The 11953-nt window shown below is 37.4% G+C and overlaps 1 protein-coding gene across 1 annotated transcript in view; it reads right to left on the bottom strand.

The window, feature by feature from the left end:
- Positions 1-6242: 6242 nt before the first annotated feature.
- NUDT9 (nudix (nucleoside diphosphate linked moiety X)-type motif 9) overlaps positions 6243-11953 on the bottom strand; it is a 32964-nt gene continuing 27253 nt past the window's right edge. The window contains exons 7-8 of the mRNA XM_006867772.1: positions 9515-9539; positions 6243-6421 (exon numbers count right to left, since the gene is read on the bottom strand). Of these exons, the coding sequence (XP_006867834.1) occupies positions 6243-6421; positions 9515-9539 (204 nt within the window). The remainder of the gene's footprint in view (positions 6422-9514; positions 9540-11953) is intronic.

The following is an 11953-nucleotide window of genomic DNA, read 5'->3' as shown; positions in this document are numbered from 1 at the left end:
GTTAAAAACTTAATTTCCTCTAAGATCTTTGTATCAGAATTTCTGCATTTCTTTAATGTCATAATATTTCACAATATTAGGTTAAAAAAATTCATACAGCAAAATTTATCTCTGACTTATTTTTGTCCTGTGGACAATTCATAACAATGGGTTAAGCCTGCTACACGAAACTGCTATATTGCATAACTTACAAACCTAGAAATGCCTGATCTCCAACAAAAACAACACATCACAAAGGCATTGGTTGGCTTGGTAGGAAGACTACCAAACTTGAAGACTTCTACTTTGAATCTCACCCAAGTTTGCTTTTAAAATACATATAAAGTAATTATAGAGACCTAACAAGCATATTCCTTTTATTGATTTGAATTGAAAAGCCCATTGAAATGATATACAGTATGTATTTATTTGGAGTCCTGGTATGGTGCTGTAGGATACATACCGTACTGCTAACCACAAGGTTGGCAGTACAAACTCTCCAGCCACTCCTTGGAAACTCTATACAGGGTCACTATGAGTCAGCTTCAACCGGATCGCACTTAACAATAGAACACATTTATTTTCATCTACCCTGAGAGAAGCTGATGAAACCAAATCCCAATTAGCCTTCCACCATCAGTTTTCCTTCCGGAAGTTTCATTGCCCCGCGGCTTATTGAGCACTTCTTGCCATTTCAAATGGAGTCCCAAGGTAGTGCTGTAGTATAAGCACAGGACTGCTAGCCAGTTGATCCTCAGAGACCCTATACAAGGGATGCTATGAGTTGGGACCGACTTGATGACAGTTAATAAAAACAACCACCTTTTGAAACATTCAGGAGAGCTGGTGTGGTGCTGTGGGTTAATGCACTGGGCTGCAAAGTTGGTTTGAACTGCAAGGTCAGCAGTTCAAACTCACCAGCTGCTCCTCAGAAACCCTATACAGGCTCACTGTGGGTCCGAACTGACTCAATGGCAGTTAACAACAATATCAGGCCATTAGAAGTCAAGTGAGAGGCATGTTCTTTATTGTGGTAAAGACATATGGGAATTCAATTTAACACCAACAGTAACCAATTAGTAACAAAATAATCATAGACTACTTGGAAGAACACTGAACAACATGGAGATAAGAAAATATTATGCTGGTTATCTTTTATCTTCTTCTTCCGTTCTATATAAGCCTAATTTTTAACTGGCCTGCTCCAAGACATTTGCTGTTTCCTTTTTTTTTTTTCTAATCAAAATAGTCTCCCTATAGGTATACAAAATAACTGCTCAGAATAAATGCTATGGATTTTTTTTGTATTTTAATTAACACTATAAACTGTATTGTCTTTCTGACAGAAATAATATACAAAATAACTGCTCAGAATAAATGCTATGGATTTTTTTTGTATTTTAATTAACACTATAAACTGTATTGTCTTTCTGACAGAAATAATTTTCAGACTGCTATCTCTGAAGTATTCCTTACAATAGGTTAGTAAAATCTCCATATCTTTCAAGCACTACTATACATTTTAATTATCTGAATCTTAAAGAGTTTAACAACTTCAAATTGTCCACATGTGTGAATTAACAATTTAATGAATGTAGGGGCAAACAAGGAGTCACATGCAAATGGTTAATGTGCTTGGCTGCTAACATAAAGGTTCCTCGGAAAAAAGCCCTGGTATGACAATCACTTCCAAAACTGCAGCCACTGAAAACCCTATGGAGCACAGCTCTACTGTCACACATAGGGTCACCAGGAGTAGGGATCATCTCAGTGACAACTTACAGAGAGGTGTGAACAAGACCAAATTAATCACAAATGCTTTCCGCAAAAGTAATGTCAATTAGCAGAAGTCCTGAGCAAAAGTTTATACTGTAAGACAAAAATAGCAACTAGTCTCCAAATGTGGTTCGAATTTTCAAATGCCCTCTTTCCTACCCACTGCTGTTGATTTCAGGCCGATTCCACTGGGTTTCCAAAGTTGTAAATCTTTACAGAAGCAGAATGCCCATCCTATTCCTACAGAGGAGTGTGATAGCTTCAAACTGCCAACCGTTTCAGTTAGCAGCCAGGCACAGTAACCACCAGGGTTCCTATGTCCTTGTTTAGCTACCACATATTTTGATTTTAAGATAATTATGGTATATTGCAACAAGTTTACTATATGCTCCTGAAGTGTGTGGAAAGTTGAGAACACCTGCTGGCAAGACAAACACTGATTGTGGCCATTTATCCTTAGGTTAAGATATTATGAAATGAAATGTCGTTTCACCAAAACTATACAAGCTATTTCAACAGTGCCAGCCAAAGCAGGTCTAGCCCTTTATTTTTCAAGTCACAGGCCAAAGATAACAAGTAATCTTTCCAATAGCATATTGGAACACAACTCACAAGAGTCTTATGTTAGGAGAGAATACAACAGACAAAGAGTAGGTTTTGGAATCAGGTAGGTGGGGATTTAAACTGCAGCTCTGTCCTGTACTGAATAAACTGGACAACCTTTGTGATTTTAATTTCTTTATCTGTAAAATGGCTGTAATATATCACCTTCACTGGTTTGTTGTGAGGATTAAGTGGTAGAATGCAGTCAATAAATATCTATCATTACTACTTACTTTACTGTCTCCAGCAGAAATTTTTTTAATGGAACTAGGGTTCCAGTTCCTACATGCATAGGGTTATTCCAAACAAAACGGGATGGCTGCAGACAACTTCTCCTAGTAATATAATGTATCAATCTCATTTGGGCACTTTCAAATAACAAGATACATTTTTTTTTCTTGAAAAAACAAAACAAAAAACAATTTTAATGTCAGGGCTCACAAAGAATGTTTAACAAAACTCAAGTAGACATCTTCCCAAATCACTGAATCTTTGCAACAAGTTTACAGGAATGCTGCCCCACATAAAACAAGTTTTCATATGGATCAAGCATTTTGAGAAAGGTCAGGAAAACTTCAAAGGTGAACCAAGAGAGAGAAGACCAACAATACTGACGAATAAAGAAACTGTAGCTGAAGTACAGAAACTTGTGGAAGACCACTGAATTACCATTGATGTAATAGTTACTGAAGTTGGGATTTCACACTGTTTCCAACTTTAGCAAACATAGTGGCCTCAGCAAGCTTTTGGCTCAATGGGTGCCAAGAGTATTGTGTGAAGATGAGCTAACTCAAAGAGCTTATCTCTCCTATCAATCCTTTAAGCAAGATTAAAGGTAACAAAGACTAATATTTCATGGAATGACTCTTAACCAGGGACTAAGAGTTTTGAATTTGCCATACAATTCAGAGCAAGGTTCAGTGAAAGCAGTGGTTTCTCTGAGCCAGTTCAATTAAAGGCAGAAAGGTCAGCTCAAGTTATGGCCAGTGTTTTATGTGATTCTAAAGGAGTAATCTTGGTAGGTTTCATAAAGGACAGGATGATCAAGAGGCTTTTTGAAGAAGTTTTAAAAACGTTGAAAATTACACTGGTGAGAAAAAGGCTAAGAAAAGTGCCATGGATTTTTCCCCTCATCATGACAATGCACCTGCTCATTCTTTGATGGGAGCAAGGGTGTCCTACAAGAATTATTAGGAAACGTCACTCCATCCACTCTACAGCCCTGATCCTGCCCTCTCGGACTTATTTTTGGTCTCCAAATTCACTATATAAAAGGATCGCTATTTGACTCCCTCAAGGATACTCATGCTGTCAGGCTGACATGTCAACTGAAGAGTGCAGAATTCTTGGGGGACAAGTTAGAGATGAAAACAACACCTTCAGAAGTGTATAGAACTAGATGGAGGATATGTCCAGAAACAACAGCTTCATATTTAGCTATTATTTAACAATGATTTTATAGCAATATTTTCTGACCCACCCTCACATTACTTATACTTAAACAGAAGCAAATATAAAGGCAAAAGTATCTAGTGATAGAGTAGCCTAGAAATGTCTTAAGCAAACATTTTAATGTTTCTTTTCTCTACACAGATGGTGCTGGATATTTACAGTTATCAGAAGATTGTCTACTTACTTCTGATTTATCATAGTTGTATCATTTTGCACCTTTTGAAAATATCCCATTGAAAACTCCAAAATTAATTACAGACCATGTGCTTTAGTCATGTAAAATAAAATTTAGTAGCATTTTATCAATGTCAACCAGAATGTATGAAATAAAAAATAAGTAATTGTCATTCTTCAGAAAATTGCTCAAACTTTCTTAAGTGTTTTGTAAATAGTTTCAATTTTAAGAGAATTCTATTTAGTGCCAAGATGAAGCAATTACTTCCTGCCAAACAGTAAAAAGCAAACCATTCTTCCTGTCACAAGAAGGTCTCTCACCTAATGGGTAACTCGTCCATGTCAAAAGTCTTTAAGACCTTACTATATATGGTAAAGACCAGGATTTTATAAAAACTAGCACAGTACTCTTCTCTTAGAGTAAAATAAACACATTCATCAACTTCTCCAGGGGGATTCAGGCAGAATTCTAAACTGTTTCTGTCACAAAACATAGTCAGTCTATGGGGGCTAAAGCCTCCGTCAGTTCAGCTCAGGTTTTTTCAAAAGGAGTTTTCACACCAAACTGACAAAAGCACCTTCAAACATCTAATGGAAAACAACCCTATCACTAACCCCTATGCCACCTCTTCTCCAGATACTCTATCTGCACTCCGGCTGGACTGAAGTCCCGAGGATGACAGCCCCTACTTGGGCTTCACAGGAGTTGCTACCCAGGGACATCCCTAATAGATATCACTAGTTGGCCCCTTCAGCCAGAAGGTAATACACATGCCCACAAACATGTCATGTATGGTGGTGCCATGGCAGTGTGATTTTTCTTTTCTCATCCCTGTTCCCAAGTGTCCCGAGCTAACACTCTCCTTTCATATGAAATTCATAATGTTGATAGAACATTTTTTCTGTCCTGAGCTAACACTCTCCTTTCATATGATATTCATAATGTTGATAGAACATTTTTCAACACTCCATTCCAATCCTTATCAATCCTTTCCCAACAAATCTCCATCTTAATTCCCACAAATCTCCATCTCAGTACTATCAATTCCTTTCAAAGCATATATTTTTAATTCATTTCCAGAATTCAATCATTAAGTTAATAAGCACATTGACTTGAATTGCTAACTTCTTAAGGTTTTTTATTAAAATTGTTTTTAAATGAGACAACCCTCCCTGGTTCATTAATCTTGATCTTTATTAACTAAAAAACTGCAGACAAGTTTCCATTTTTTGAGTCCAGCTTCAACAAGCTCATGTAACTCAAAATTTTAAATAAATAATTTGAAACTAAATCAGATTATATATTAAAATATATATTCAGTGGTGGTGCTCCTTCAAAAGTACTTGATGTGGCAAGAACTGTAAGGACCAAACTGATTTTACCTGATTTTGCCTACCTAGAGACTGCTTCACTAAACTCTAGTCAGGCTCAGGAAAGCATTTTAAATAGACAAGGCCTCAGTTTTTAGTTCCCTCCAGAGACAAGGTCAATCTCCATTCTGTACATTAGCCTGAACACGTCCTCTAGCTCCAAGAAAATGATATATGTATAAATAGTCAGGCAGCTCAAGGCCAGAGGCCAGATGTTTTCCTTTACCCTAGCCTAAGAACAAAGACCACCAGTCCTGACCAATTAAACTGTAACATCTCATAGTTTGCCAATTGTTAGCCAATCCAAAGATTGTAAAGCTGAGAAACCTGAGCTGTTTGAAAATTCTATAAAAACCCTGCAGACAATGAATTCAGGGCTCTTTCCCTATTCCGATGCGTCGGATAAGGTGAGAGATCTGGCTCGAGCTTGATTAAACTTCCCTTATGTATTTGCATCGGTACATGGCTCCTGGGTGGTCTTTGGGGACCCCGAATTCTGGGCATAACAGAACTACCTCTGGATCTCAAAAGCTCAGTGTAGAAAAAAACAGAATTGACAAACAAAAACTAGGTGGGCAAAGTAGAAGCGATGGTTGATCAGAAATCTCCCTTTATTCTGGTTACAATTCTTCAAAGAGCACTAGTTGTTTTAATTTAAGGTTAAGCCATGCTTAAATAAAATATATAAAACATATGACTGCACTTTCTGAATGGAAAGCTGAAGAGTCTATGTTCTATTTCACCATATTTACTAATAATATTCTGCTAAACACAAATTGCTTTGAAAATGAATAAGTTCCCAAGTGACCTTCTTATGAGTTCGGTGATCCTGTCTTCTTCTCAGTGCATACTCGTTTGTTAGCCTTTAGCTTATATGAAGACTTCTGCTACAACCTAGGGCAGCCAGAGTCCGAGTCTTCACTCCAGTGTGCTTCTCGTTTCTCTGCTACAAGTTTGATGAATTGAGAGTGACTGGCATAAAGCTTGAGTTTAGCACTGATGTCTACCCACTTCACTTTTCCAGCATCATCTCCAGCTTCTAGAGTAAGATTATCCATTACCTCACCTGGTCAACAAAAATCATCACCAAGAAAAAGTTTAGCACATTTATTCATTACTTTTTCAACACATCTTTAAAAATTCTTATTAAAATTAACCTTAAATCATAACTGCATTAAGTGATCAAGATTAAGTGCATTAAAAACTAGAAAATTCCCAACTGCCCATATTTTAATCAAGTTTTGAAATTTTAGGTGCAGGCACCTATAGGAAAACTATTCTTATTAAAAAGTATTAATATCATTCTTAAAAAACATTTAATATTAAATAACATGATATGTTACATCAAAATAAATTGTAAAAGATTTAACTGTAAGAAAAAAAAAAACTGAAACAAAGTAAATTATTGGTAACTAGTTGTACAGTCTTGAGGTAAGTGGGCTTTTCTGGTTTAACAAACCAGAAACCATACAGAAATGTTTATAAGTTTAATCAGAAAAAAAATTAAAAATAAGTGACTCTCAATCACAGGTGTATGGCCTATTTCTGAAGGACAACTGGGCAATATTTATCAAGCTTAAGTATTCTTTCATAGCATCCATTCAACAATTGTTGGAGTGCCTCTCATGCACCAGATTCCAGTTTAAGCCCTATACTGAGCACAATACACAATCCAGAACTTCACTTCAAAGAATTTATGCTAAGGAAATAAAGAGACAAGCCTATAAAAATACTTAAAATAACATTATTCTAACAACAACATAAAAATGGCCAACTATAAAACAAATTAAATGATGGTACACAAATGATTCCCATTTGGGAATGTACCCATCATATTTCAGATGCTGGGGAGGGCAATACACCAAAAGGTGGAGGGGCATGGAAGAACAAGGTAGATAGTGGAACACTTAGGCAGGTTTGCATGGGCTAAATGGGACAGAGGTAAATAGTGATGTACGCTCAGCCTCGGAACAACAGGCTCTGTGATACAGGGACTGAAGCACAGTCTGAATAGGTAACCGAGGGGAAATAATGTTAAGATGCTTGACTGTCTTATGAATATTGATTTCCCTTGCCTACCATTGTAAAATAGACACTTAAGTGGGATGAAAAGGAATTTCGGGAAACATGATTACAGAAAGCTTGCAAGTTCATCTTCAGCCTATAATTCATTGGAATGCCTAAAAGGGGTTCTATAATTTGCCCAGTGAAATAGGCTTCCTGCAGAGCCTTTGTAGTGTATAGAACCTTAGGTGGAATCCTGATCCCCATCCAGAACCTTCTGAGGTGGGACATTCCCACTTGAGAGGACAAGCAGACAAGCCTGGAGTAGCTAGAGGAACAGATGACACTTCTTGAAAGAAAGACCAGCAGGAAAAATCAAAATCAAAAACCAAAATGGCAGTCTGATTGACTACTACAATGACAAGCAAGTTGTTCACCAGAGAGCCATCAAGGGAAACAACCAAGTTCCTTCAGGACAAAACCCGCTCTAAGACTGAAACTCAAAGAGTTCACACGAGCAGATATGTAAGCTTGCTGGCTACTGCATTGGTCTACTGGTAAGTGGAAGTGGGGGAACGGCAGCAATGAATATATGGTCTAAGTTTGACCACAATCTACCTGGAGATGAGAGAGAGAAGAGGAAGGGCTGGTTGGTCTGAAGTATGGTGAGACCTGGGACTCCTGAGCCCATGGACAAGTACATAGCCAAGGAGGGCTAGAGCTGAGAGTGAAGCATTCAACTGATATGAAGTGAAGGGAGACACATAACAATGCTCAAAATTGCAGATAGTACCCATTTGACCTAGCATCAATGTCTTGATTATCACAACTCAACAATAAGATAAAAAAATTTGATAAAGGAAAGTAGTGTAAATTGCGACAATTTGATAAACTTGGCCTATACTTGTGGATGTAGTAGCTCAAAATACCAACCGAGAGGGAAGGCATCTTCATCCTATCCCCTCTGTACACAGGGTTGATAGGGATGGGCAACTTAGACATTGGCTACCTAAAATGGGGGGGGTGGGAGGAGAGTCTATAAAGGCACGAAGTGACTTGCTGACTCCCTTACAAGAGGGAGTTTTCAAGAGGGAGTTTAATTTCAGAGTGTGTGTGGGAAGGTAGAATCCCCACTGAATAGTTTTCATCTTGTCTAGATGGGTCTGGTGAATGGAGATGGGGATAAGATTCTTATGATTCAATAGTGAGTTATTGGGATCATGACTAACTGACTGTCACAACTGTAAAGGTAAAAGTTTTATAACATAAAGGGAGGAGTAGTTAATCTTATATTCCAGGAACAAGGGACCCTAGGACCATCAAAGGAGAGGAGCATGAGCAGAATGTGGGACCCTATACACAGAAGCAATGACACCAGAGATGGAGGCAGAAATGATGACATGGAGAAAGACAGCAGCTGAGGACTCTAGACTCATGGAAAGAGAAAGGCTGTGGGCTGGCAGTCAAGAGGCAGGCTTCCAGAATGTGCCCTTTGATTGTTTAAATGATTACATATTCTGAGTGTTTCTGTGTACATCTAAAAAAACAGAAGGAACAGAAGCAAATACTGTTGAATGATGAAGCATGAAGGGGAATGTAATCTTTGCAATGAAACGAAATACAATAGGATGAATGTAAAACCAATGCTCTTGCATGTAAACTATCATCAGTTCATAATAAAAACTTAAAAAAAAAAATAAAAAGAAAGAAAGAAAAGTCAGAGTTGTGGAAACCCAGGTTCCTGATTTAACACCATTCAGTATCCCCTTGTTCTGTTGTAACAACTGCTTCTTGGTCTATGTACAGGTTTCTCATGAGTAAAATGAAATGTTTTGGAATATCCATTAAAAAACAAAAAAATTAAGTATATCTATACTGATATGGAAAGACATCCATAGCACATTTTTAAGTGGAAATACCAAGAAACAACACAGAATTGCAATTAAGAGGTTATATATATTTATTAAAAGGAGCTCTGGTGGAGTTGTGGTTACGAATCAGGCTGTGAACTGCAAGGTCAGCAGTTCGAAACTACCAGCTGCTCCGTGGGAAAAAGATGAGGCTTTCTGGTCCCGTAAAGATTTACAGCCTTGGAAACCCTGTTCAGGGTTGCTATGGGTCGGAACCGACTCGATGGCACTTAACAACAACATACATTTTTTAAAACACTTATGTGGTTTCTAGAAGAAAATGGGTCAAAATGTTAACAGTGGTATGTCTGGGCAATGAAGTAACTGATGGTTTTTAAATATTTTCTTTTTATACATCATCTATTTTCTAAATAATTTGCATTAGACATGTGTAACCTATATAGTAATGTATTACCTTTATTATAATAAAATAATAAAGCTATTTGTAAAATAAGCAATCTAATACATAGTACACTGTAGGTTTCCAAATTCCAGTGTTAAAATTATAACTCTTTGTGAATTCTCATTGCAATGACAAAATCTAATCATCAAAGGAAAATCAGAATTAAAAAATTAACCTGAATCTAAAAGTTACATTGAGGTATCTGATTATCTAAATCATAAACTTATTCTAGTATCAAATCCTGATCAGAACTGATAATGTCTGAGAAGCTCTTTTCTTTCCTTCTTCTAATCATCTAATTAACTTAAAACAAAATTGTTTTAAGTTGAGAGGGAGGAACAGGGTGAAGACAGTGCTGTGAACAACCTATAAATCATATAATCAGCCATGGTTTTTAAAGCAAAAACAAAACAAAACAAAAAATAGTACTTATGCCTTACAGTCCTGCTCCTAAGTGATATTTTATTTGCATATTTCTCCTTCTTTAATATTTCTTCTAAGTTCTCAATACCAGAAGGATCAACCCTTCAACTACTTTGGCTAGACATTTACATGGAAGGAATGGAAATACGTTGGGTGTTTCCTCCAAGTTCAATGAGCAAAGGTAGACTGTAAAAGTGATAGATCATCTAATTCCAGCCCTACATCTTATAAATGAGTCCAAGAGGACAGATGGCTTGAACATGGCTGTTGTTATTTAGAGCTGTCGAGTCAGTTCCAACCCAGAGTGACCCTGTATAGTGTTTCTGAGGAGTGACTGGTAAACTTGAACCACTGACCTTGCAGTTTAAACTGACTTTGCACTCTAGCGCATTAACCCACAGCACCACACCAAGAAAAAGCCTTGAATACCTACACCTATGGATGCAGTAGCTCAAAAGAGGTACAAATCTTTACAGCAAGGATCATTCTCACCCCCTCCATACACAGAGTAAACAGGGATGGGCAACTTGGACACTGGCTACCCAAAATGGGGGAACTACAAAGGCATGAAGTGACTGGCTTACAAGCTTTCAAGAGGGAGCCTAGATCCAGAATGTGCAGAAGAAGGTAGAATCTCCACTGAGTAATGTCCAATCTGTCTGGGCAGGGCTTATGAAAGCAAATGAGGATAGGTCCCTGTGGTACAATGGTGAATAATTGTTATCAGGACTGACTGCGAGGGTTGGAAACGTAAAGGTGGACATTTTGTAGCAAAAGGAAGGGAGTGATTGACTATGCAGTCCAGGAGCCAAAGTCCCTGAAAATATCAAGGAAGAAGAAAATATCAAGGAAGAATACTCAGAGAAGCAGTGACGCCAGAGATGGAGGCAGAGACGATGATGTGGAAAGATGGAGCGGCTGGGGACTCTAGACCCAGAGAGGGAGAGGGGCTGTGGGCTGATGACCGGGGGGCCGGCTTGCAGGGTATACCGTTTGGTTGGTTGATGACACATGGAGGGGATTATAACCATGGCAATGAAACAGTATACCATAGGATGAATGTAAAGCTAATGTTCTCCCATGTAAATTATCACATAATTCACAATAAAACACTGAAAAAAAAAAAAAAAAAAGCCATGAGTAAAACATTCAACTCTTCTGATAGTAGAGGATGCCTACTTCATAAAGCTGCAGATAAGAAGGAAATACGTAAAACAACATCCCAATTTAGCAGTAGAATTTCTGTTGCAAGGGAAGTCATTCAGTGTGTAAATGAAAGGCCATCATCAAGTTTAAGACAGAATTCCCTCTTGTTTTTTATGACATATCTGCCCTCCTAATTTTTTTATTTTAATCCTTGGACGAGAAACGCATTCAGTCTAAATCGCTGTAGCACTTAGGACTTGGTTTGTTAATAATGCATGCTTATTATACAAACATTTTAAACAACAACACAGAAATAAATCCCTCTTTCCCCTATCAGTGTCATACTTCCTACAGGAATTTCCAGTTATTATTGTTTTTGTTGTTTTGTATAATTTGGCAACTTTAAAGTCTACAATTTTAGTCTAGAATTCAATCTTAATTCCATATGCACCAATGGATTAAAGAAATTTAGTCACTGTTAACACTTTTGAGTCTCTCTTCTTCATGTTCTTTTATAATCACATACAAAATCTAGTTCCTCAGGACCAGCAGAGATCATGTAAGCATTTTGTATATAGAGATCACGTATGACAGTTGAACATTAAACAATATATTCTTATAATGGAGAGCTGACAGATATCCTTACAATTTCTATCTAATAGGCTTGGAATGCTAAAATAAGTTTTTATCATGCCCTAGCAGAAAGATGAGG

This window comes from Chrysochloris asiatica, unplaced genomic scaffold (assembly GCF_000296735.1).
Source record: "Chrysochloris asiatica unplaced genomic scaffold, ChrAsi1.0 scaffold00109, whole genome shotgun sequence".
In the NCBI taxonomy this organism is placed as follows: Eukaryota; Metazoa; Chordata; class Mammalia; order Afrosoricida; family Chrysochloridae; genus Chrysochloris; species Chrysochloris asiatica.
The sequence above is the reverse complement of the archived record's forward strand: the minus strand, read 5'-3'. Positions and strand labels throughout refer to the sequence as shown.